This window comes from Pseudophryne corroboree, chromosome 12 (genome assembly GCF_028390025.1).
Source record: "Pseudophryne corroboree isolate aPseCor3 chromosome 12, aPseCor3.hap2, whole genome shotgun sequence".
Lineage (NCBI taxonomy): Eukaryota > Metazoa > Chordata > Amphibia > Anura > Myobatrachidae > Pseudophryne > Pseudophryne corroboree.
The window spans coordinates 176978162-177001701 of record NC_086455.1 but is presented as its reverse complement, the minus strand read 5'-3'; the positions used below and the strand labels follow the sequence as shown (position 1 = coordinate 177001701).

At 51.4% G+C, this 23540-nt stretch overlaps 1 protein-coding gene across 7 annotated transcripts in view; it reads right to left on the bottom strand.

The window, feature by feature from the left end:
* The window catches only part of WDR25 (WD repeat domain 25), a 249990-nt gene that overhangs the window by 69724 nt on the left and 156726 nt on the right, over positions 1 to 23540 (bottom strand). For 6 of the 7 annotated variants that reach the window (XM_063948642.1, XM_063948646.1, XM_063948641.1 and 3 more), the window contains one exon: positions 278 to 2814. In XM_063948642.1, the coding sequence (XP_063804712.1) occupies positions 2593 to 2814 (222 nt within the window). In that variant the 3' untranslated portion in view covers positions 278 to 2592. Of the gene's footprint in view, positions 1 to 277; positions 2815 to 23540 lie in introns of those variants that run through there. The other variant, XR_010190534.1, reaches the window with a different exon arrangement.

The window sequence follows — 23540 nt, the reverse complement described above, 5'->3', positions numbered from 1 at the left end:
ATTACAGTGTCGACCCGGTTATTCCCGGGTTGGTGCCTTTCACACTGAACCCAGGTCACCCATGTTAAAAACTGTGATGTGATTTATAATGGACTTTTCTGGCTCACACTGATAGTTTCAAAGGAATAAAAGGAGGGACTGGGGACACAGCCAATCAGCACCTTTTCCTGAGGCCCGGGTTAGAGGCATTCACACTGCACAACGACCCAGGTATGACACATGCTTAACCCTTATTTTGCTCGACCTGGGTGTCGAAGTCAAATGACATATTTCGATATTTGGGCTGCGCTATGGCATTTATTAATGGATGCATCTACGATGCGCATGCTATCAGAGGATGCATTTGTTAATAAATATCATATTGTACTCAAAATGGCAAATATTTCTTACAGACACTCAAATGTGGAACATCCAGGAATACAAATCAAACAGTGTCTTAAACATATCAGATTGTCTTGTTCAGGCAGGCATTGTGTCCATGGAAGATGGACCTTTGATTGATTGAATGTGTAAATACCATTGTTTACCTCAATTGTTGTCATTGTCTCTAACAAACAAGAAGTCAGATACTATACAATAGCATAAGGCACAGGTTCTCAAACTCGGTCCTCAGGACCCCACACAGTGCATGTTTTGCAGGTCTCCTCACAGAATAACAATTGAAATAATGAGCTCCACATGTGGACCTTTAAAAATGTGTCAGTGAGTAATTAATACACCTGTGCACCTGCTGTATTACCTGCAAAACATGCACTGTGTGGGGTCCTGAGGACCGAGTTTGAGAACTTCTGGCATAAGGGCATGCAGATTCCAGGTGACCATGAAGTTATACTAATAGTGATATGTCATATGTATTATGTACAGATGTATCCACCGTTATCTTGAGTAGTTTTCTGTGCCTAGTCACAACATGACTTATTAGCATAAACCCTTCATCTATTGTTCTCAATTGCAATACAATACAGAGAACAATACATCAGGGGATTAAGTCATTACAGCAGGGGATTAAGTCATTACAGCAGGGGATTAAGTCCGATTGGCCAGTCTCAATTAATCCTATTAAAGGTCAAGATAAATGTGGACCCATCTGTATATGTATTGTTCCATTAAATATCAAGGACACCATGACACCATGTAAAGACACCGTGTGTGGGATCAAATTATTCAGGGTCACATAAGTAATAATTCGGTGGTTGCGAGGATATTGTCACATATTGCGGCAACAAGTTTTTAGCGATACCGGATTCATGTATATTCCTGAATGATACTGTGGTCGGTTTGAACTGGCCTTTAGGTGGGAGCCCAGAAGGTAAACAACTGTAATAACATCACAAGATTAGGTATCGCCCAGTGTTCGAATTGACCAATAACACACAATGAATGAGAAACCTCCCTCTCCTGGACCAATAGCAGAAGACCCAGCCCCAGATGTGTGCCTTCTCCAATACACAGTATATAAGTACTTTCCCTTACCCAGGAAGCTCAGTGTTGCGGATTCTAAATGGTGATGATTGTCCTCTGAGCTAAGGGTGATGTATACTGGCTGTATCTATTTTCTTATGTGTCTGTAACTATTTCTTATGTAACTCTGTACCACTTACTTAGGCTTGGACACGCCTGCGTTTTTTCCAAACACTCCTAGAAAACGGTCAGTTGACACCCACAAATGCCCTCCTCCTGTCAATCTCCTTGCGATCGACTGTGCGAATGGATTCTTCGTTAAATCCATCGCTCAGCAATGATCCTCTTTGTACCCCTACAACGCGCCTGCGCATTGCGGTGCATGCGCAGTTTTGCCGAGTTTTGACATGATCGCACTGCAGTGAAAAAAACCTAGCGTGCGATCAGGTTGGAATGACCCCCATTATTCATGCGTTAATGTATTTCTGAATGCAGCGCTGTTATTCTGTCGTGTGTAGTTATTGGTTGGCGGCCTCTTACTTCATCTCAGTCTGTATTACTCATTCCTAGGCCAACGCCTTGGGTTTGTTGGTTTTATATTATAGTCGGTAACTTAGCTTGTGGGGTCCATTTTACCGATACATACAAACCCCTACAATCTACCTGACAGATGGGAAGCCCTGTGACAGTACAATGGTCTAAGTGCGCAGATTTTACCTTTAATATGAATTATTGTAAATGTGTAAAGCTGCAGAACAATATCAAGGTAAGGAGCGTCACGTCGGCATTACTCCCCCATTCCCGTCGTCTGACTGGGATTTCACTCCATAATGTCTAATCGCCACTGGGCAACATATATGTACGCATAGAAAATGGAGGGACTTTGTACACTCAGCAATGCCGGCTCCTGCACAAGCTTTTATATATGAAGTCTCGCAGCCGTTCTCCTCAGCGCAGAGATATAGTAAATCCGAGCCACAGAGTATATATAGCATTCAGCAGCTTCTGCAATGGGTGATAGAAACTCTGCGCTCTCCAAAGTGGGAAATCAGCGGCCATGTTGCATCACGCTGACTGGGTTTAGCCAGGATCCTTAGAGGCATTTCCAGGCTATGGGTTCCTATACAGCCACAGCCTCTCTCTCTCTCACAACACTACAGGGTCACCTGCGGCAAAGCTAGACAGAAGCAATCATTGCCAGATCCGGATCTGCCCGTCCCAATAAGATGCCGCCAGCAGTGATGGCAGAACCGGATGGTAAGTGACGCTGACGCACGCACTCCCATCGCCGGGAAGAGAGCGGATGATCTTTGATGAATGGTAGCTGTAGAAGTAAATGGTCCCTTCTGAGCTTCCTGTTACAATGAGAGATCCATCTGGGGAGAATTCACAGCCCACCGAAAATCCTTCCACCTGTTTGGCAAAAACATAACAATGAATAAGAGGAACTTCATGATCTTTTCTGGGTATAACACCTATTCTCCTCAATGGGCACCACGGCAAGAACATTATTACATTGTAAATAAAAGTAATGCATTACACTTCAAGAATGATTATCAAAATTTGTGGAAACAAAATACAAAACACAGAGGTAATAGTGTGTCCTTTCACATCTTTATCAAAAATTTCAGTTTTGTAGATAGTCTGAGGGGATGAGGGAGAGAATTCCAGAGAAATGGAGCAGCACGTGAGAAATCTTGGAGGTAAGAGTGAGAGGAAGTAATCAGAAGACAGGAGAGTCGGCGTGTATTAGTGGAGTGAAGAGGATGGGTGGGAGAGTAAAGGGAGATAAGGACAGAGATGTAAATGGGAGAGGAGTGGGTGAGGGCTTTGTAGGTGAGTGTGAGAAGCTTTAATTGGATTCTGAAGGAGAGCCAGTGTAGGAGAGGGGAGGTGGACGTACTGCGTCTGGCGAGGAAGATGAGCTATGAAGTTGCGCTGTAGCACACAGTGTTGGTGTGAGTCCCCAATGATATATTCTGTGGGATAAGCACTTGTTACCTATGTGGTGTGTGTGTACCTAGCACAGGGATGCACCATTCTTCTGTACCTCACTCCTCTTGCTGTGTTGTCCGCTGTAAGTCCGGGTGAGTGACGATGTTTGCCGGAAGATCTCGCCCGACATAGCCCGTACAACACTTCCAGACACAAAATACGAAATAGCGGCGTCCTGCTTTGTAAGAATCTATTTGTGCACCTTTGAAGCCGGTCTCATACGGTTTTGTGCAGTCTAGTAACAACAATCTCCCCTCTTCTTCTGGAGGGATCTGAGTGAGGCTGGTTAAGTTACACCAGGGGCTCCGGCCTGACTGCCCCCACTGCAGAACGGCAATATGTGTGGGATCCCAATAAGGTTGTCCACAGATGCAGATCGAAGGCTCGGTTCAGGTTGTTGTCTACCGGTTGGGCACGTATGTGAAAGCACTTGTTCATAACTTATCAGAGTTTTGACCGACATGTACAAACAGTAGACAACAGTCTGACCCTGGGCAGCGGAGGAGGCGAGGCTGCCGTTACTAGACTGCACAAAACGGTATGAGACTAGCTTCATAGATGCACAGAGAGTCTAACAAAGGGAGATGCCGCCATTTCCTCATTTCATTCTATGGACATTGACATCATAAGCGCATTAACAGCCTGCATTTCGTCCGTTCAAAAGCCTGGACTTCCCCTTGAAAAAGTCCAGGCTTTTGAACGGACTAAACACGTTGGGACTATTCTGCTGCTGAAATTCCTCTTATGGACAGATAAGCGATTGAACTTTTAAATTCCTGTACGCATGTATTCTGGCTATTTTATATGTATCGGGACAGTCTGCTGCGGAGTCCTTTTTAGATGGACAGATAAGCCTCAAAATACTTTTCTATCTTGTACGTTTTTAGTGTAGCCATTTGTACGTCTTTTATATTAAATTGTGAATTTGTTTACCTTTAAAATGTCTGGGCTATCAAATATGTACAACTGGGAATAAGCATGTTCCCTAATTCATTGCCCTTTATTGCTAAATGACATTTATTTGTGAGAACGGTACACACTATGCTCTGTTATGTTTTGTCTTTACATGTTAATCTCAAATGATCAACAATCGTTGGAAACTCTTGTAAAAACCAGATAAGTGTTCTTGGTTTTAATCATACCCACCAGACATTTTTTACCCCTTTTAAAACTTGTTGTTGCACTCCCAAGCGCTTATTTTCTCCACTACTTATCTTTGTTTTTATGTGTACACCTTACACTAATTCTGTATTATGAGCAGCTACTCTTAAAAGAGCTAAGGAGTGTCACTCACAACAATTTAACACTACACACCTGTACTGAAGCGCCTAGGTCTCTGCTATTCTATTAATACATTAGAGTACACTCTTCAGCGTGTACGTCCTGACGACTGACAAAGTCCGCTTCCCAGTTTAGGACCCCCAGAATGAACACTGCGGATATGGCCGGCAGATGCCGTTCTGCCCACTGAAGAATCCGTGATACTTACCTCATTGCCATGCGGCTTTGAGTGCTGCCTTGATGATTGATGTACGCCACCATGGTGGCGTTGTCCGATTGTACTTGAACAGGTCTGTTCTGTATCAAATGCTGGGCCAGGTTCAGTGCATTGAACACAGCCCGCAGTTGCAGAATGTTTATCGGGAGTAGAGACTCCTCCTCGGTCCACCGACCCTGAAGGGAGTGTTGTTCCAACACCGCGCCCCAACCTTTCAGACTGGCATCCGTCGTCAGCGGGACCCAGTTGGATATCCAGAAGGGACAACCCCTGCTCAATCGATGGTCCTGAAGCCACCAGCTCAGTGACAGGTGGACCTCCGGAGACAAGTAGATCATTTGAGATCTGATCCGGTGAGGTAGGCCGTCCCACTTGGCAAGAATTAACTTCTGCAGAGGGCGAGAATGGAATTGAGCATACTCCACCATGTCGAAAGCCGACACCATGAGACCTAGCACTTGTACTGCCAAATGTATCGACACTTGCGGACGAGATAGGAAGCATCGAATCCTGTCCTGAAGCTTCAGGACTTTCTCCTGAGACAAGAACAACCGCTGGTTGTGAGTGTCCAATAACGCTCCCAGGTGCACCATGCTCCGAGCAGGAACCAGGGAATATTTCTTCCAGTTGACTTGCCACCCGTGGGCTTTCATGAACTGGACCGTCAGATCTAGATGACGCAGGAGAATTTCAGGGGAATTTGCCAGGATCAACAAATCGTCCAAGTACGGCAGGATCCTGACCCCTTGACGGCGGAGTACAGCCGTCATTACCGCCACACCTTGAATACTGTGTACAATTCTGGGCACCGTACTACAAAAAGGATATCCTGGAGCTTGAAAAGGTACAGAGGAGGGCGACCAAACTAATTAAGGGCATGGAGACGATGGAATACAAGGAAAGGCTTGAAAGACTAGGCATGTTTACATTGGAAAAGCGGAGACTAAGAGGGGATATGATCAACATCTACAAATATATAAGGGGACAATACACAGAGCTTGCGCGGGACCTGTTTTTGGTTAGATCAACACAGAGGACTCGTGGACACTCGCTCAGGTTAGAGGAGAGGAGATTCCGCACAATACGGCGTAAAGGCTTTTTCACGGTAAGGACAATACGTGTTTGGAATTCCCTGCCCGAGGGAGTTGTAATGGCGGAATCTGTCAACACCTTTAAGAATGGGTTAGATAAATTCCTAATGGATAAGGATATCCAGGGGTATGGTGCATAGTCATGCATTATAGTTACTATAAATAGGGATAAAATGCAACGGCTGACAGCAGCATCAGTCAGAAATTTTAGTCAAATCATCATGCATAGGAGACCACAAATAGGTTGAACTCGATGGACAATTGTCTTTTTTCAACCTCAGATACTATGTTACTATTACTTTGGTGAAAACTCGCGGAGCCGTTGTCAAACCAAAAAGTAACGTCCGAAATTGGTAATGAAGGTTGCCCACCGCAAACCTCAGGTACTGCTGATGTGACATTGCAATAGGAATATGCAGGTAGGCATCCTGTATGTCCAGGGAGACCATATAGTCACCAGGCTCCAAGGCCAGAATAATAGAGCGTAGAGTTTCCATACGAAACTTGGAGACCCTCACATACTTGTTCAAAGACTTGAGATTGAGAATGGGCTGCGAGGACCTGTTCGGTTTCGGGACTAGAAACAGCGGTGATAGTATCCCTTGCCTCTCCGAGCCAGAGGCACCTGTACTACCACTCCTGTGGTCAGGAGGGATTGTACTACTGAATGAAGAGTGTTTACCTTCACCAGGTCCAAAGGGACGTCTGTCAGGCAAAATCGAGGGGGACGTTTCTTGAAGGATACGGCATAACCTCGAGTGACGACTTCCCTTACCCAGGCATCTGAAGTGGTCTTCAACCATTCCTGGGCAAAACCTAGAAGCCGGCACCCCACCCTGGGATCCCCCAGGGGGAGGCCCGCCCCGTCATGCGGCAGGCTTGTCAGTTTTGGAAGCAGGCTGACGGTCAGCCCAGGCCCGCTTTTTTCTTAGGGCTGCAGGAGCAGCCCCCCTGTTGTATGCCTGCTAACTGCATGGCACCAACTTACAAACTGAGCTCCTGTGCACGGAGGCAAGGTTATAGAGGAGGCGGCGCTGTGCATCTTGGAAACAGTCAGAGCTTTGAGCCTGTTGGTGCCTTGGATCAAGATCCTATTCTACACCCCGAAGTTAATCCTTGTGGAGCCCAGTGTACCCCGCAGCAGAAATGACTTCACAAAAAGGGTAGTGGACAAGTGGAATAGCCTACCATCAGAGGTGGAGCAGTAGAGCAATGTAAACATGCTTGGGATAGACATAAGGATATCCTTACACAGACATAAGGATCAAATAGGGTTTGAGGTAAAAAATATGGTAAAAAAAAAAGTGGCAGACTAGATGGGGCGAGTGGTTCTTATCTGCCGTCACATTCTATGTTTCTATATGTAAGGGTGATAACCTTGTTATTCTTCAGCAGCAAATTCTGCCTCATATAGACCTCGCAGTTATCACATACTGTATATACTTTTGCTTACTCTAACAAACCTGAATAACCCACAAAGGGGGACATTTACTAAGCAGTGATAAGAGCGGAGAAGTGAGCCAGTGGAGAAGTGGCCCCATCAACCAATCAGCAGCTCTGTATAACTTTATAGTATGCAAATTATAGATGTAACTTCAGTGCTGATTGGTTGTCATGGGCAACTTCTCCACTGGCTCACTTCTCCGCTCTTATCACTGCTTTGTAAACTTTCCCCTAAGTCGGGAAGTCTTCCAGCAGACGTCACTCATCCGGAATTACAGCGGATAACACAGCAAGAGGAGTGAGACGCAGAAGAACGGTGGATGGAAGGTACACACACACACACACACACACACACACACACACACACACAGGTAACGAGTCTTTATCTCACAGAATATATCACTGGGGACAGTGTACTACAGCACAACCTCATAGCAGAACGGGACTAACGCCGCTGCCATACTGCAATGCGACCGACACTAAGAACGAGGATCGGAGACTGCCGCAACAACAACAACAGACAAAGTAGCACAATAGCAGTCAGCGCCGACACAGACACCGGCACAGTGGATAGGTACGCCTATAGGGCAGCACTGTGACACAGGACCACTATAGCAGTCAGCGTCGGGACAGACACCGGCACAGTGGATAGGTACACCTGTAGGGCAGCACTGTGACACAGGAGCACTATAGCAGTCAGTGCCGGGACAGACACTGGCACAGTGGATAGGTACGCCTGTAGGGCAGCACTGTGACACAGGAGCACTATAGCAGTCAGTGCCAGGAAAGACATTGGCACAGTGGATAGGTACGCCTGTAGGGCAGCACTGTGACACAGGAGCACTATAGCAGTCACTGCCGGGACAGACACCGGCACAGTGGATAGGTACGCCTGTAGGGCAGCACTGTGACACAGGAGCACTATAGCAGTCACTGCCGGGACAGACACCAGCACAGTGGATAGGTACGCCTGTAGGGCAGCAGTGTGACACAGGAGCACTGTAGCAGTCAGCGTCGGGACAGACACCGACACAGTGGATAGGTACGCCTGTAGGGCAGCACTGTGACACAGGACCACTATAGCAGTCAGTGCCGGGACAGACACCGGCACAGTGGATAGGTACGTCTGTAGGGCAGCACTGTGACACAGGACCGCTATAGCAGTCAGCGTCGGGACAGACACCGGCACAGTGGATAGGTACGCCTGTAGGGCAGCACTGTGACACAGGAGCACTATAGCAGTCAGCGCCGGGACAGACACCAGCACAGTGGATAGGTACGCCTGTAGGGCAGCACTGTGACACAGGACCACTATAGCAGTCAGCGTCGGGACAGACACCGGCACAGTGGATAGGTACGCCTGTAGGGCAGCAGTGTGACACAGGAGCACTATAGCAGTCAGCGTCGGGACAGACACCGACACAGTGGATAGGTACGCCTGTAGGGCAGCACTGTGACACAGGACCACTATAGCAGTCAGTGCCGAGACAGACACCGACACAGTGGATAGATACGTCTGTAGGGCAGCACTGTGACACAGGACCACTATAGCAGTCAGTGCTGGGACAGACACCGACACAGTGGATAGGTACGTCTGTAGGGCAGCACTGTGACACAGGAGCACTATAGCAGTCAGTGCAGGGACAGACATCGACACAGTGGATAGGTATACCTGTAGGGCAGCAGTGTGACACAGGAGCACTATAGCAGTCAGCGTCGGGACAGACACCGGCACAGTGTATAGGTACGCCTGTAGGGCAGCACTGTGACACAGGAGCACTATAGCAGTCACTGCCAGGACAGACACCGGCACAGTGGATAGGTACGCCTGTAGGGCAGCACTGTGACACAGGACCACTATAGCAGTCAGTGCCGGGACAGACACCGGCACAGTGGATAGGTACGTCTGTAGGGCAGCACTGTGACACAGGAGCACTATAGCAGTCAGTGCCAGGACAGACACCGGCACAGTGGATAGGTACGCCTGTAGGGCAGCACTGTGACACAGGACCACTATAGCAGTCAGTGCCAGGACAGACACCGGCACAGTGGATAGGTACGCCTGTAGGGCAGCATTGTGACACAGGAGCACTATAGCAGTCAGTGCCAGGACAGACACCGGCACAGTGGATAGGTACGTCTGTAGGGCAGCAGTGTGACACAGGAGCACTATAGCAGTCAGTGCCAGGACAGACACCGGCACAGTGGATAGATACGTCTGTAGGGCAGCACTGTGACACAGGACCACTATAGCAGTCAGTGCCGGGACAGACACCGACACAGTGGATAGATACGTCTGTAGGGCAGCACTGTGACACAGGAGCACTATAGCAGTCAGTGCCAGGACAGACACTGGCACAGTGGATAGGTACGCCTGTAGGGCAGCACTGTGACACAGGAGCACTATAGCAGTCAGTGCCGGGACAGACACCGACACAGTGGATAGGTACATCTGTAGGGCAGCACTGTGACACAGGACCACTATAGCAGTCAGTGCCGGGACAGACACCGGCACAGTGGATAGGTACGCCTGTAGGGCAGCACTGTGACACAGGAGCACTATAGCAGTCACTGCCGGGACAGACACCGGCACAGTGGATAGGTACGTCTGTAGGGCAGCACTGTGACACAGGACCACTATAGCAGTCAGTGCCGGGACAGACACCGGCACAGTGGATAGGTACGCCTGTAGGGCAGCAGTGTGACACAGGAGCACTATAGCAGTCAGTGCCGGGACAGACACCGGCACAGTGGATAGGTACGTCTGTAGGGCAGCACTGTGAGACACAGGACCACTATAGCAGTCAGTGCCGGGACAGACACCGGCACAGTGGATAGGTACGCCTGTAGGGCAGCAGTGTGACACAGGAGCACTATAGCAGTCAGTGCCGGGACAGACACTGACACAGTGGATAGGTACGCCTGTAGGGCAGCACTGTGACACAGGACCACTATAGCAGTCAGTGCCGGGACAGACACCGGCACAGTGGATAGGTACGTCTGTAGGGCAGCACTGTGACACAGGACCACTATAGCAGTCAGCGTCGGGACAGACACCGGCACAGTGGATAGGTACGCCTGTAGGGCAGCACTGTGACACAGGACCACTATAGCAGTCAGTGCCGGGACAGACACCGGCACAGTGGATATGTACGTCTGTAGGGCAGCAGTGTGACACAGGAGCACTATAGCAGTCAGTGCCAGGACAGACACCGGCACAGTGGATAGGTACGTCTGTAGGGCAGCACTGTGACACAGGACCACTATAGCAGTCAGTGCCGGGACAGACACCGGCACAGTGGATAGGTACGCCTGTAGGGCAGCACTGTGACACAGGACCACTATAGCAGTCAGTGCCGTGACAGACACCGACACAGTGGATAGGTACGCCTGTAGGGCAGCACTGTGACACAGGACCACTATACCAGTCAGTGCCGGGACAGACACCGACACAGTGGATAGGTACGCCTGTAGGGCAGCACTGTGACACAGGACCACTATAGCAGTCAGTGCCGGGACAGACACCGGCACAGTGGATAGGTACGTCTGTAGGGCAGCACTGTGACACAGGACCACTATAGCAGTCAGCGTCGGGACAGACACCGGCACAGTGGATAGGTACGCCTGTAGGGCAGCACTGTGACACAGGACCACTATAGCAGTCAGTGCCGGGACAGACACCGGCACAGTGGATAGGTACGTCTGTAGGGCAGCAGTGTGACACAGGAGCACTATAGCAGTCAGTGCCAGGACAGACACCGGCACAGTGGATAGGTACGTCTGTAGGGCAGCACTGTGACACAGGACCACTATAGCAGTCAGTGCCGGGACAGACACCGGCACAGTGGATAGGTACGCCTGTAGGGCAGCACTGTGACACAGGACCACTATAGCAGTCAGTGCCGGGACAGACACCGACACAGTGGATAGGTACGCCTGTAGGGCAGCACTGTGACACAGGACCACTATAGCAGTCAGTGCCGGGACAGACACCGACACAGTGGATAGGTACGCCTGTAGGGCAGCACTGTGACACAGGACCACTATAGCAGTCAGTGCCGGGACAGACACTGGCACAGTGGATAGGTACGCCTGTAGGGCAGCACTGTGACACAGGAGCACTATAGCAGTCACTGCCGGGACAGACACCGACACAGTGGATAGGTACGTCTGTAGGGCAGCACTGTGACACAGGAGCACTATAGCAGTCACTGCCGGGACAGACACCAGCACAGTGGATAGGTACACCTGTAGGGCAGCACTGTGACACAGGAGCACTATAGCAGTCAGTGCCAGGACAGACACCGGCACAGTGGATAGGTACGTCTGTAGGGCAGCACTGTGACACAGGAGCACTATAGCAGTCAGTGCCAGGACAGACACCGGCACAGTGGATAGATACGCCTGTAGGGCAGCACTGTGACACAGGAGCACTATAGCAGTCACTGCCGGGACAGACACCGGCACAGTGGATAGGTACGCCTGTAGGGCAGCACTGTGACACAGGACCACTATAGCAGTCAGTGCCGGGACAGACACTGGCACAGTGGATAGGTACGCCTGTAGGGCAGCACTGTGACACAGGAGCACTATAGCAGTCAGTGCCGGGACAGACACCGGCACAGTGGATAGGTACGCCTGTAGGGCAGCACTGTGACACAGGAGCACTATAGCAGTCAGTGCCGGGACAGACACCGGCACAGTGGATAGGTACGCCTGTAGGGCAGCACTGTGACACAGGACCACTATAGCAGTCAGTGCCGGGACAGACACCGGCACAGTGGATAGGTACGTCTGTAGGGCAGCACTGTGACACAGGACCACTATAGCAGTCAGTGCCGGGACAGACACTGGCACAGTGGATAGGTACGCCTGTAGGGCAGCACTGTGACACAGGAGCACTATAGCAGTCACTGCCGGGACAGACACTGACACAGTGGATAGGTACGTCTGTAGGGCAGCACTGTGACACAGGAGCACTATAGCAGTCAGTGCCGGGACAGACACTGGCACAGTGGATAGGTACGTCTGTAAGGCAGCACTGTGACACAGGACCACTATAGCAGTCAGTGCCGGGACAGACACCGGCACAGTGGATAGGTACGCCTGTAGGGCAGCACTGTGACACAGGACCACTATAGCAGTCAGTGCCGGGACAGACACTGGCACAGTGGATAGGTACGCCTGTAGGGCAGCACTGTGACACAGGACCACTATAGCAGTCAGTGCCGGGACAGACACCGGCACAGTGGATAGGTACGTCTGTAGGGCAGCAGTGTGACACAGGAGCACTATAGCAGTCAGTGCCGGGACAGACACCGGCACAGTGGATAGGTACGTCTGTAGGGCAGCACTGTGACACAGGACCACTATAGCAGTCAGTGCCGGGACAGACACCGGCACAGTGGATAGGTACGCCTGTAGGGCAGCAGTGTGACACAGGAGCACTATAGCAGTCAGTGCCGGGACAGACACTGACACAGTGGATAGGTACGCCTGTAGGGCAGCACTGTGACACAGGACCACTATAGCAGTCAGTGCCGGGACAGACACCGGCACAGTGGATAGGTACGTCTGTAGGGCAGCACTGTGACACAGGACCACTATAGCAGTCAGCGTCGGGACAGACACCGGCACAGTGGATAGGTACGCCTGTAGGGCAGCACTGTGACACAGGACCACTATAGCAGTCAGTGCCGGGACAGACACCGGCACAGTGGATATGTACGTCTGTAGGGCAGCAGTGTGACACAGGAGCACTATAGCAGTCAGTGCCAGGACAGACACCGGCACAGTGGATAGGTACGTCTGTAGGGCAGCACTGTGACACAGGACCACTATAGCAGTCAGTGCCGGGACAGACACCGGCACAGTGGATAGGTACGCCTGTAGGGCAGCACTGTGACACAGGACCACTATAGCAGTCAGTGCCGTGACAGACACCGACACAGTGGATAGGTACGCCTGTAGGGCAGCACTGTGACACAGGACCACTATAGCAGTCAGTGCCGGGACAGACACCGACACAGTGGATAGGTACGCCTGTAGGGCAGCACTGTGACACAGGACCACTATAGCAGTCAGTGCCGGGACAGACACCGGCACAGTGGATAGGTACGTCTGTAGGGCAGCACTGTGACACAGGACCACTATAGCAGTCAGCGTCGGGACAGACACCGGCACAGTGGATAGGTACGCCTGTAGGGCAGCACTGTGACACAGGACCACTATAGCAGTCAGTGCCGGGACAGACACCGGCACAGTGGATAGGTACGTCTGTAGGGCAGCAGTGTGACACAGGAGCACTATAGCAGTCAGTGCCAGGACAGACACCGGCACAGTGGATAGGTACGTCTGTAGGGCAGCACTGTGACACAGGACCACTATAGCAGTCAGTGCCGGGACAGACACCGGCACAGTGGATAGGTACGCCTGTAGGGCAGCACTGTGACACAGGACCACTATAGCAGTCAGTGCCGGGACAGACACCGACACAGTGGATAGGTACGCCTGTAGGGCAGCACTGTGACACAGGACCACTATAGCAGTCAGTGCCGGGACAGACACCGACACAGTGGATAGGTACGCCTGTAGGGCAGCACTGTGACACAGGACCACTATAGCAGTCAGTGCCGGGACAGACACCGGCATAGTGGATAGGTACGCCTGTAGGGCAGCACTGTGACACAGGAGCACTATAGCAGTCACTGCCGGGACAGACACCGACACAGTGGATAGGTACGTCTGTAGGGCAGCACTGTGACACAGGAGCACTATAGCAGTCAGTGCCGGGACAGACACCAGCACAGTGGATAGGTACACCTGTAGGGCAGCACTGTGACACAGGACCACTATAGCAGTCAGTGCCAGGACAGACACCGGCACAGTGGATAGGTACGTCTGTAGGGCAGCACTGTGACACAGGAGCACTATAGCAGTCAGTGCCAGGACAGACACCGGCACAGTGGATAGATACGCCTGTAGGGCAGCACTGTGACACAGGAGCACTATAGCAGTCACTGCCGGGACAGACACCGGCACAGTGGATAGGTACGCCTGTAGGGCAGCACTGTGACACAGGACCACTATAGCAGTCAGTGCCGGGACAGACACTGGCACAGTGGATAGGTACGCCTGTAGGGCAGCACTGTGACACAGGAGCACTATAGCAGTCACTGCCGGGACAGACACCGACACAGTGGATAGGTACGTCTGTAGGGCAGCACTGTGACACAGGAGCACTATAGCAGTCACTGCCGGGACAGACACCAGCACAGTGGATAGGTACACCTGTAGGGCAGCACTGTGACACAGGAGCACTATAGCAGTCAGTGCCAGGACAGACACCGGCACAGTGGATAGGTACGTCTGTAGGGCAGCACTGTGACACAGGAGCACTATAGCAGTCAGTGCCAGGACAGACACCGGCACAGTGGATAGATACGCCTGTAGGGCAGCACTGTGACACAGGAGCACTATAGCAGTCACTGCCGGGACAGACACCGGCACAGTGGATAGGTACGCCTGTAGGGCAGCACTGTGACACAGGACCACTATAGCAGTCAGTGCCGGGACAGACACTGGCACAGTGGATAGGTACGCCTGTAGGGCAGCACTGTGACACAGGAGCACTATAGCAGTCAGTGCCGGGACAGACACCGGCACAGTGGATAGGTACGCCTGTAGGGCAGCACTGTGACACAGGAGCACTATAGCAGTCAGTGCCGGGACAGACACCGGCACAGTGGATAGGTACGCCTGTAGGGCAGCACTGTGACACAGGACCACTATAGCAGTCAGTGCCGGGACAGACACCGGCACAGTGGATAGGTACGTCTGTAGGGCAGCAGTGTGACACAGGAGCACTATAGCAGTCAGTGCCGGGACAGACACTGGCACAGTGGATAGGTACGTCTGTAAGGCAGCACTGTGACACAGGACCACTATAGCAGTCAGTGCCGGGACAGACACCGGCACAGTGGATAGGTACGCCTGTAGGGCAGCACTGTGACACAGGACCACTATAGCAGTCAGTGCCGGGACAGACACTGGCACAGTGGATAGGTACGCCTGTAGGGCAGCACTGTGACACAGGAGCACTATAGCAGTCACTGCCGGGACAGACACTGACACAGTGGATAGGTACGTCTGTAGGGCAGCACTGTGACACAGGAGCACTATAGCAGTCAGTGCCGGGACAGACACCAGCACAGTGGATAGGTACGCCTGTAGGGCAGCACTGTGACACAAGAGCACTATAGCAGTCAGTGCCGGGACAGACACCAGCACAGTGGATAGGTACGTCTGTAGGGCAGCACTGTGACACAGGAGCACTATAGCAGTCAGTGCCGGGACAGACACCAGCACAGTGGATAGGTACGCCTGTAGGGCAGCACTGTGACACAGGACCACTATAGCAGTCAGTGCCGGGACAGACACTGGCACAGTGGATAGGTACGCCTGTAGGGCAGCACTGTGACACAGGAGCACTATAGCTGTCAGTGCCGGGACAGACACCGGCACAGTGGATAGGTACGCCTGTAGGGCAGCACTGTGACACAGGAGCTCTATAGCAGTCAGTGCCGGGACAGACACCGGCACAGTGGATAGGTACGCCTGTAGGGCAGCACTGTGACACAGGAGCACTATAGCAGTCAGTGCCGGGACAGACACTGGCACAGTGGATAGGTGCGTCTGTAGGGCAGCACTGTGACACAGGAGCACTATAGCAGTCACTGCCGGGACAGACACCGGCACCGTGGATAGGTACGCCTGTAGGGCAGCACTGTGACACAGGAGCACTATAGCAGTCAGTGCCGGGACAGACACCGGCACAGTGGATAGGTACGCCTGTAGGGCAGCACTGTGACACAGGAGCACTATAGCAGTCAGTGCCGGGACAGACACCGGCACAGTGGATAGGTACGCCTGTAGGGCAGCACTGTGACACAGGAGCACTATAGCAGTCAGTGCCGGGACAGACACCGGCACAGTGGATAGGTACGCCTGTAGGGCAGCACTGTGACACAGGACCACTATAGCAGTCAGTGCCGGGACAGACACCGACACAGTGGATAGGTACGTCTGTAGGGCAGCACTGTGACACAGGTCCACTATAGCAGTCAGTGCCGGGACAGACACTGGCACAATGGATAGGTACGCCTGTAGGGCAGCACTGTGACACAGGAGCACTATAGCAGTCAGTGCCGCGACAGACACCGGCACAGTGGATAGGTACACCTGTAGGGCAGCACTGTGACTGATACCAGGGTGCTGGTGTACACGTTGTAGAGACACTGCACAGGACTCTACACACAGAACTACTTGCGGTTTGGCACTAAGGAATACAGACATTGACGTATATGTGTGATTTATTACACTCATACAGAATAGCTGAGGAAACACTAAGGCGTATCAGCGGTCATATACTATGATCGATCAGAGAGTTCACAAGTGGAATCAAGGACTTTCTATACGGAACCGACCAATATATTCTCTGGGTTTTACCTGATTTCTGTTTTGAATGATTCGGTATTTAGTGTCACTACACATACATACTGGTATTAGGTGCTCTGGGGGTTATTGAGAGATGGACGCAGACCTGACTTACTTCTGCAAGATCTGCATCCATCTACTCATGTGCCAGGACGCGGGAGCGGGCACGAGCACTGCGGCCGGTGTCATGCGGAAAGTCTGTCCGCAGGATTCTGTCTCTGCGCTAGATAGGACAGTGTCCTGAGGACCTAGGGATGTAGTGTCTGCATGAGGAGAGGTCACAGTGTCACATGCAGCAGAGACACAGAGAGGGGAACACAGAGAGCGATTAGATAAGTAGGATGAGACCAGGATAGGACAGTGTCCTGAGGACCTAGGGATGTAGTGTCTGCATGAGGAGAGGTCACAGTGTCACATGCAGCAGAGACACCAGAGAGGGGAACACAGAGAGCGATTAGATAAGTAGGATGAGACCAGGATAGGACAGTGTCCTGAGGACCTAGGGATGTAGCGTCTGCATGAGGAGAGGTCACAGTGTCACATGCAGCAGAGACACCAGAGAGGGGAACACTGAGAGTGATTAGATAAGTAGGATGAGACCAGGATAGGACAGTGTCCTGAGGACCTAGGGATGTAGTGTCTGTATGAGGAGAGGTCACAGTGTCACATGCAACAGAGACACCAGAGAGGGGAACACTGAGAGAGCGATTAGATAAGTAGGATGAGACCAGGATAGGACAGTGTCCTGAGGACCTAGGGATGTAGTGTCTGCATGAGAGTTCACAGTGTCACATGCAGCAGAGACACCAGAGAGGGGAACACTGAGAGAGCGATTAGATAAGTAGGATGAGACCAGGATAGGACAGTGTCCTGAGGACCTAGGGGCGTAGTGTCTGTATGAGAGGTCACAGTGTCACATGCAGCAGAGACACCAGAGAGGGGAACACTGAGAGAGCGATTAGATAAGTAGGATGAGACCAGGATAGGACAGTGTCCTGAGGACCTAGGGGCGTAGTGTCTGTATGAGAGGTCACAGTGTCACATGCAGCAGAGACACCAGAGAGGGGAACACTGAGAGTGATTAGATAAGTAGGATGAGACCAGGATAGGACAGTGACCTGAGGACCTAGCGATGTAGTGTCTGTATGAGGAGAGGTCACAGTGTCACATGCAGCAGAGACACAGAGAGGGGAACACAGAGAGCGCGATTAGATAAGTAGTATGAGACCAGGATAGGACAGTGTCCTGAGTACCTAGGGATGTAGTGTCTGTATGAGGAGAGGTCACAGTGTCACATGCAGCAGAGACACCAGAGAGGGGAACACTGAGAGAGCGATTAGATAAGTAGGATGAGACCAGGATAGGACAGTGTCCTGAGGACCTAGGGGCGTAGTGTCTGTATGAGAGGTCACAGTGTCACATGCAGCAGAGACACCAGAGAGGGGAACACTGAGAGAGCGATTAGATAAGTAGGATGAGACCAGGATAGGACAGTGTCCTGAGGACCTAGGGGCGTAGTGTCTGTATGAGAGGTCACAGTGTCACATGCAGCAGAGACACCAGAGAGGGGAACACTGAGAGTGATTAGATAAGTAGGATGAGACCAGGATAGGACAGTGACCTGAGGACCTAGCGATGTAGTGTCTGTATGAGGAGAGGTCACAGTGTCACATGCAGCAGAGACACAGAGAGGGAACACTGAGAGTGCGATTAGATAAGTAGGATGAGACCCAGGATAGGACAGTGTCCTGAGGACCTAGGGATGTAGTGTCTGTATGAGGAGAGGTCACAGTGTCACATGCAGCAGAGACATAGAGAGGGGAACACTGAGAGAGCGATTAGATAAGTAGGATGAGACCCAGGATAGGACAGTGTCCTGAGGACCTAGGGATGTAGTGTCTGTATGAGGAGAGGTCACAGTGTCACATGCAGCAGAGACACCAGAGAGGGGAACACTGAGAGAGCGATTAGATAAGTAGGATGAGACCAGGATAGGACAGTGTCCTGAGGACCTAGGGATGTAGTGTCTGTATGAGGAGAGGTCACAGTGTCACATGCAGCAGAGACACCAGAGAGGGGAACACAGAGAGAACGATTAGATAAGTAGGATGAGACCCAGGATAGGACAGTGTCCTGAGGACCTAGGGATGTAGTGTCTGTATGAGGAGAGGTCACAGTGTCACATGCAGCAGAGACACCAGAGAGGGGAACACTGAGAGAGCGATTAGATAAGTAGGATGAGACCAGGATAGGACAGTGTCCTGAGGACCTAGGGATGTAGTGTCTGTATGAGGAGAGGTCACAGTGTCACATGCAGCAGAGACACCAGGGAGGAGAACACAGAGAGAACGATTAGATAAGTAGGATGAGACCCAGGATAGGACAGTGTGCTGAGGACCTAGGGATGTAGTGTCTGTATGAGGAGAGGTCACAGTGTCACATGCAGCAGAGACACCAGAGAGGGGAACACTGAGAGAGCGATTAGATAAGTAGGATGAGACCAGGATAGGACAGTGTCCTGAGGACCTAGGGATGTAGTGTCTGTATGAGGAGAGGTCACAGTGTCACATGCAGCAGAGACACCAGAGAGAACACAGAAAGCGATTAGATAAGTAGGATGAGACCCAGGATAGGACAGTGTCCTGAGGACCTAGGGATGTAGTGTCTGTATGAGGAGAGGTCACAGTGTCACATGCAGCAGAGACCTAGAGAGGGGAACACTAAGAGAGATTAGATAAGTAGGATGAGACCCAGGATAGGACAGTGTCCTGAGGACGTAGGGATGTAGTGTCTGTATGAGGAGAGGTCACAGTGTCACATGCAGCAGAGACACCAGAGAGGGGAACACTGAGAGCGATTAGATAAGTAGGATGAGACCAGGATAGGATAGTGTCCTGAGGACCTAGGGATGTAGTGTCTGTATTAGGAGAGGTCACAGTGTCACATGCAGCAGAAACACCAGAGAGGGGAACACAGAAAGAGCGATTAGATAAGTAGGATGAGACCAGGATAGGACAGTGACCTCAGGACCTAGGGATGTAGTGTCTGTATGAGGAGAGGTCACAGTGTCACATGCAGCAGAGACACCAGAGAGGGGAACACAGAGAGCGATTAGATAAGTAGGATGAGACCAGGATAGGATAGTGTCCTGAGGACCTAGGGAAGTAGTGTCTGTATGAGGAGAGGTCACAGTGTCACATGCAGCAGAGACACCAGAGAGGGGAACACAGAGAGAGCGATTAGATAAGTAGGATGAGACCCAGGATAGGACAGTGTCCTGAGGACCTAGGGGTGTAGTGTCTGTATGAGGAGAGGTCACAGTGTCACATGCAGCAGAGACACCAGAGAGAGGAACACTGAGAGAGCAATTAGATAAGTAGGATGAGACCAGGATAGGACAGTGTCCTGAGGACCTAGGGATGTAGTATCTATATGAGAGGTCACAGTGTCACATGCAGCAGAGACACCAGAGAGGGGAACACAGAGAGCGATTAGATAAGTAGGATGAGACCAGGATAGGACAGTGTCCTGAGGACCTAAGGAAGTAGTGTCTGTATGAGGAGAGGTCACAGTGTCCCATGCAGCAGAGACACCAGAGAGGGGAACACAGAGAGAGCGATTAGATAAGTAGGATGAGACCAGGATAGGACAGTGCCCTGAGGACCTAATGATGTAGTGTCTGTATGAGGAGAGGTCACAGTGTCACATGCAGCAGAGACACCAGAGAGCGGAACACTGAGAGAGGGATTAGATAAGTAGGATGAGACCCAGGATAGGACAGTGTCCTGAGGACCTAGGGATGTAGTGTCTGTATGAGGAGAGGTCACAGTGTCACATGCAGCAGAGACCCAGAGAGGGGAACACAGAGAGGGATTAGATAAGTAGGATGAGACCCAGGATAGGACAGTGTCCTGAGGATCTAGGGATGTAGTGTCTGTATGAGGAGAGGTCACAGTGTCACATGCAGCAGAGATACCAGGGAGGGGTACACTGAGAGAGCGATTAGATAAGTAGGATGAGACCAGGATAGGACAGTGTCCTGAGGACCTAGGGATGTAGTGTCTGTATGAGGAGAGGTCACAGTGTCACATGCAGCAGAGACACCAGAGAGGGGAACACAGAGAGAGCGATTAGATAAGTAGGATGAGACCAGGATAGGACAGTGCCCTGAGGACCTAGGGAGGTAGTGTCTGTAAGAGGAGAGGTCACAGTGTCACATGCAGCAGAGACACCAGAGAGGGGAACACAGAGAGAGCGATTAGATAATAAGATTTTACTCACCGGTAAATCTATTTCTCGTAGTCCGTAGTGGATGCTGGGAACTCCGTAAGGACCATGGGAATAGCGGCTCCGCAGGAGACTGGGCACAACTAAGAAAGATTTAGGACTACCCGGTGTGCACTGGCTCCTCCCTCTATGCCCCTCCACCAGACCTCAGTTAGGAAACTGTGCCCGGAAGAGCTGACACAATAAGGAAAGGATTTTTGGAATCCCGGGTAAGACTCATACCAGCCACACCAATCACACCGTACCCCTCGTGATACTATATCCAGTTAACAGTATGAATAACAACTGAGCCTCACGAACAGATGGCTCATAACAATAACCCTTTAGTTAGGCAATAACTATATACAAGTATTGCAGACAATCCGCACTTGGGATGGGCGCCCAGCATCCACTACGGACTACGAGAAATAGATTTACCGGCGAGTAAAATCTTATTTTCTTTGACGTCCTAGTGGATGCTGGGAACTCCGTAAGGACCATGGGGATTATACCAAAGCTCCCAACCGGGCGGGAGAGTGCGGATGACTCTGCAGCACCGAATGAGCAAACTCAAGGTCCTCCTCAGCCAGGGTATCAAACTTGTAGAATTTAGCAAATGTGTTTGAACCCGACCAAGTAGCAGCTCGGCAAAGTTGTAAAGCCGAGACCCCTCGGGCAGCCGCCCAAGAAGAGCCCACTTTCCTCGTGGAATGGGCTTTTACAGATTTAGGATGCGGCAGTCCAGCCGCAGAATGTGCAAGTTGAATCGTACTACAGATCCAGCGAGCAATAGACTGCTTTGAAGCAGGAGCACCCAGCTTGTTGGGCGCATACAGGATAAATAGCGAGTCAGTTTTCCTGACTCCAGCCGTCCTGGAAACATAGATTTTCAGGGCCCTGACTACGTCCAGCAACTTGGAATCCTCCAAGTCCTTATTAGCCGCAGGCACCACAATAGGTTGGTTCAAATGAAAAGCTGATACCACCTTAGGAAGAAATTGGGGACGAGTCCTCAATTCCGCCCTATCCATATGGAAAATCAGATAAGGGCTTTTACATGACAAAGCCGCCAATTCTGACACACGCCTGGCCGAAGCCAAGGCCAACAGCATGACCACTTTCCAAGTGAGATATTTTAGTTCCACGGTTTTAAGTGGCTCAAACCAATGTGACTTAAGGAAATTCAACACCACGTTGAGATCCCAAGGTGCCACTGGAGGCACAAAAGGGGGCTGAATATGCAGCACTCCTTTAACAAACGTCTGAACTTCAGGCAGTGAAGCCAGTTCTTTTTGGAAGAAAATCGACAGACCTTAATGGAACCCAATTTTAGGCCCATAGTCACCCCTGACTGTAGGAAGTGCAGAAATCGACCCAGCTGAAATTCCTCCGTTGGGGCCCTTCTGGCCTCACACCACGCAACATATTTTCGCCATATGCGGTGATAATGGTTTGCGGTCACCTCCTTCCTAGCTTTAATCAGCGTAGGGATGACTTCCTCCGGAATGCCCTTTTCCTTCAGGATCCGGCGTTCAACCGCCATGCCGTCAAACGCAGCCGCAGTAAGTCTTGGAACAGACAGGGCCCCTGCTGCAGCAGGTCCTGTCTGAGCGGCAGAGGCCATGGGTCCTCTGAGATCATTTCTTGAAGTTCTGGGTACCAAGCTCTTCTTGGCCAATCCGGAACCACAAGTATAGTTCTTACTCCTCTCCTTCTTATTATTCTCAGTACCTTGGGTATGAGAGGCAGAGGAGGGAACACATAAACCGTCTGGTTCACCCACGGTGTCACTAGAGCGTCCACAGCTATCGCCTGAGGGTCCCTTGACCTGGCGCAATATTTTTTTAGCTTTTTGTTGAGGCGGGACGCCATCATGTCCACCTGTGGCCGTTCCCACTGGTGTACAATCATTTGGAAGACTTCTGGATGAAGTCCCCACTCTCCCGGGTGGAGGTCGTGCCTGCTGAGGAAGTCTGCTTCCCAGTTGTCCACTCCCGGAATGAACACTGCTGACAGTGCTATCACGTGATTTTCCGCCCATCGGAGAATCCTTGTGGCTTCTGCCATCGCCATCCTGCTTCTTGTGCCGCCCTGTCGGTTTACATGGGCGACCACCGTGATGTTGTCTGACTGGATCAGCACCGGCTGGTGTTGAAGCAGGGGTCTTGCCTGACTTAGGGCATTGTAAATGGCCCTTAGTTCCAGAATATTAATGTGTAGGGAAGTCTCCTGACTTGTCCATAGTCCTTGGAAGTTTCTTCCCTGTGTGACTGCCCCCCAACCTCGAAGGCTGGCATCCGTGGTCACCAGGACCCAGTCCTGTATGCCGAATCTGCGGCCCTCTAGAAGAT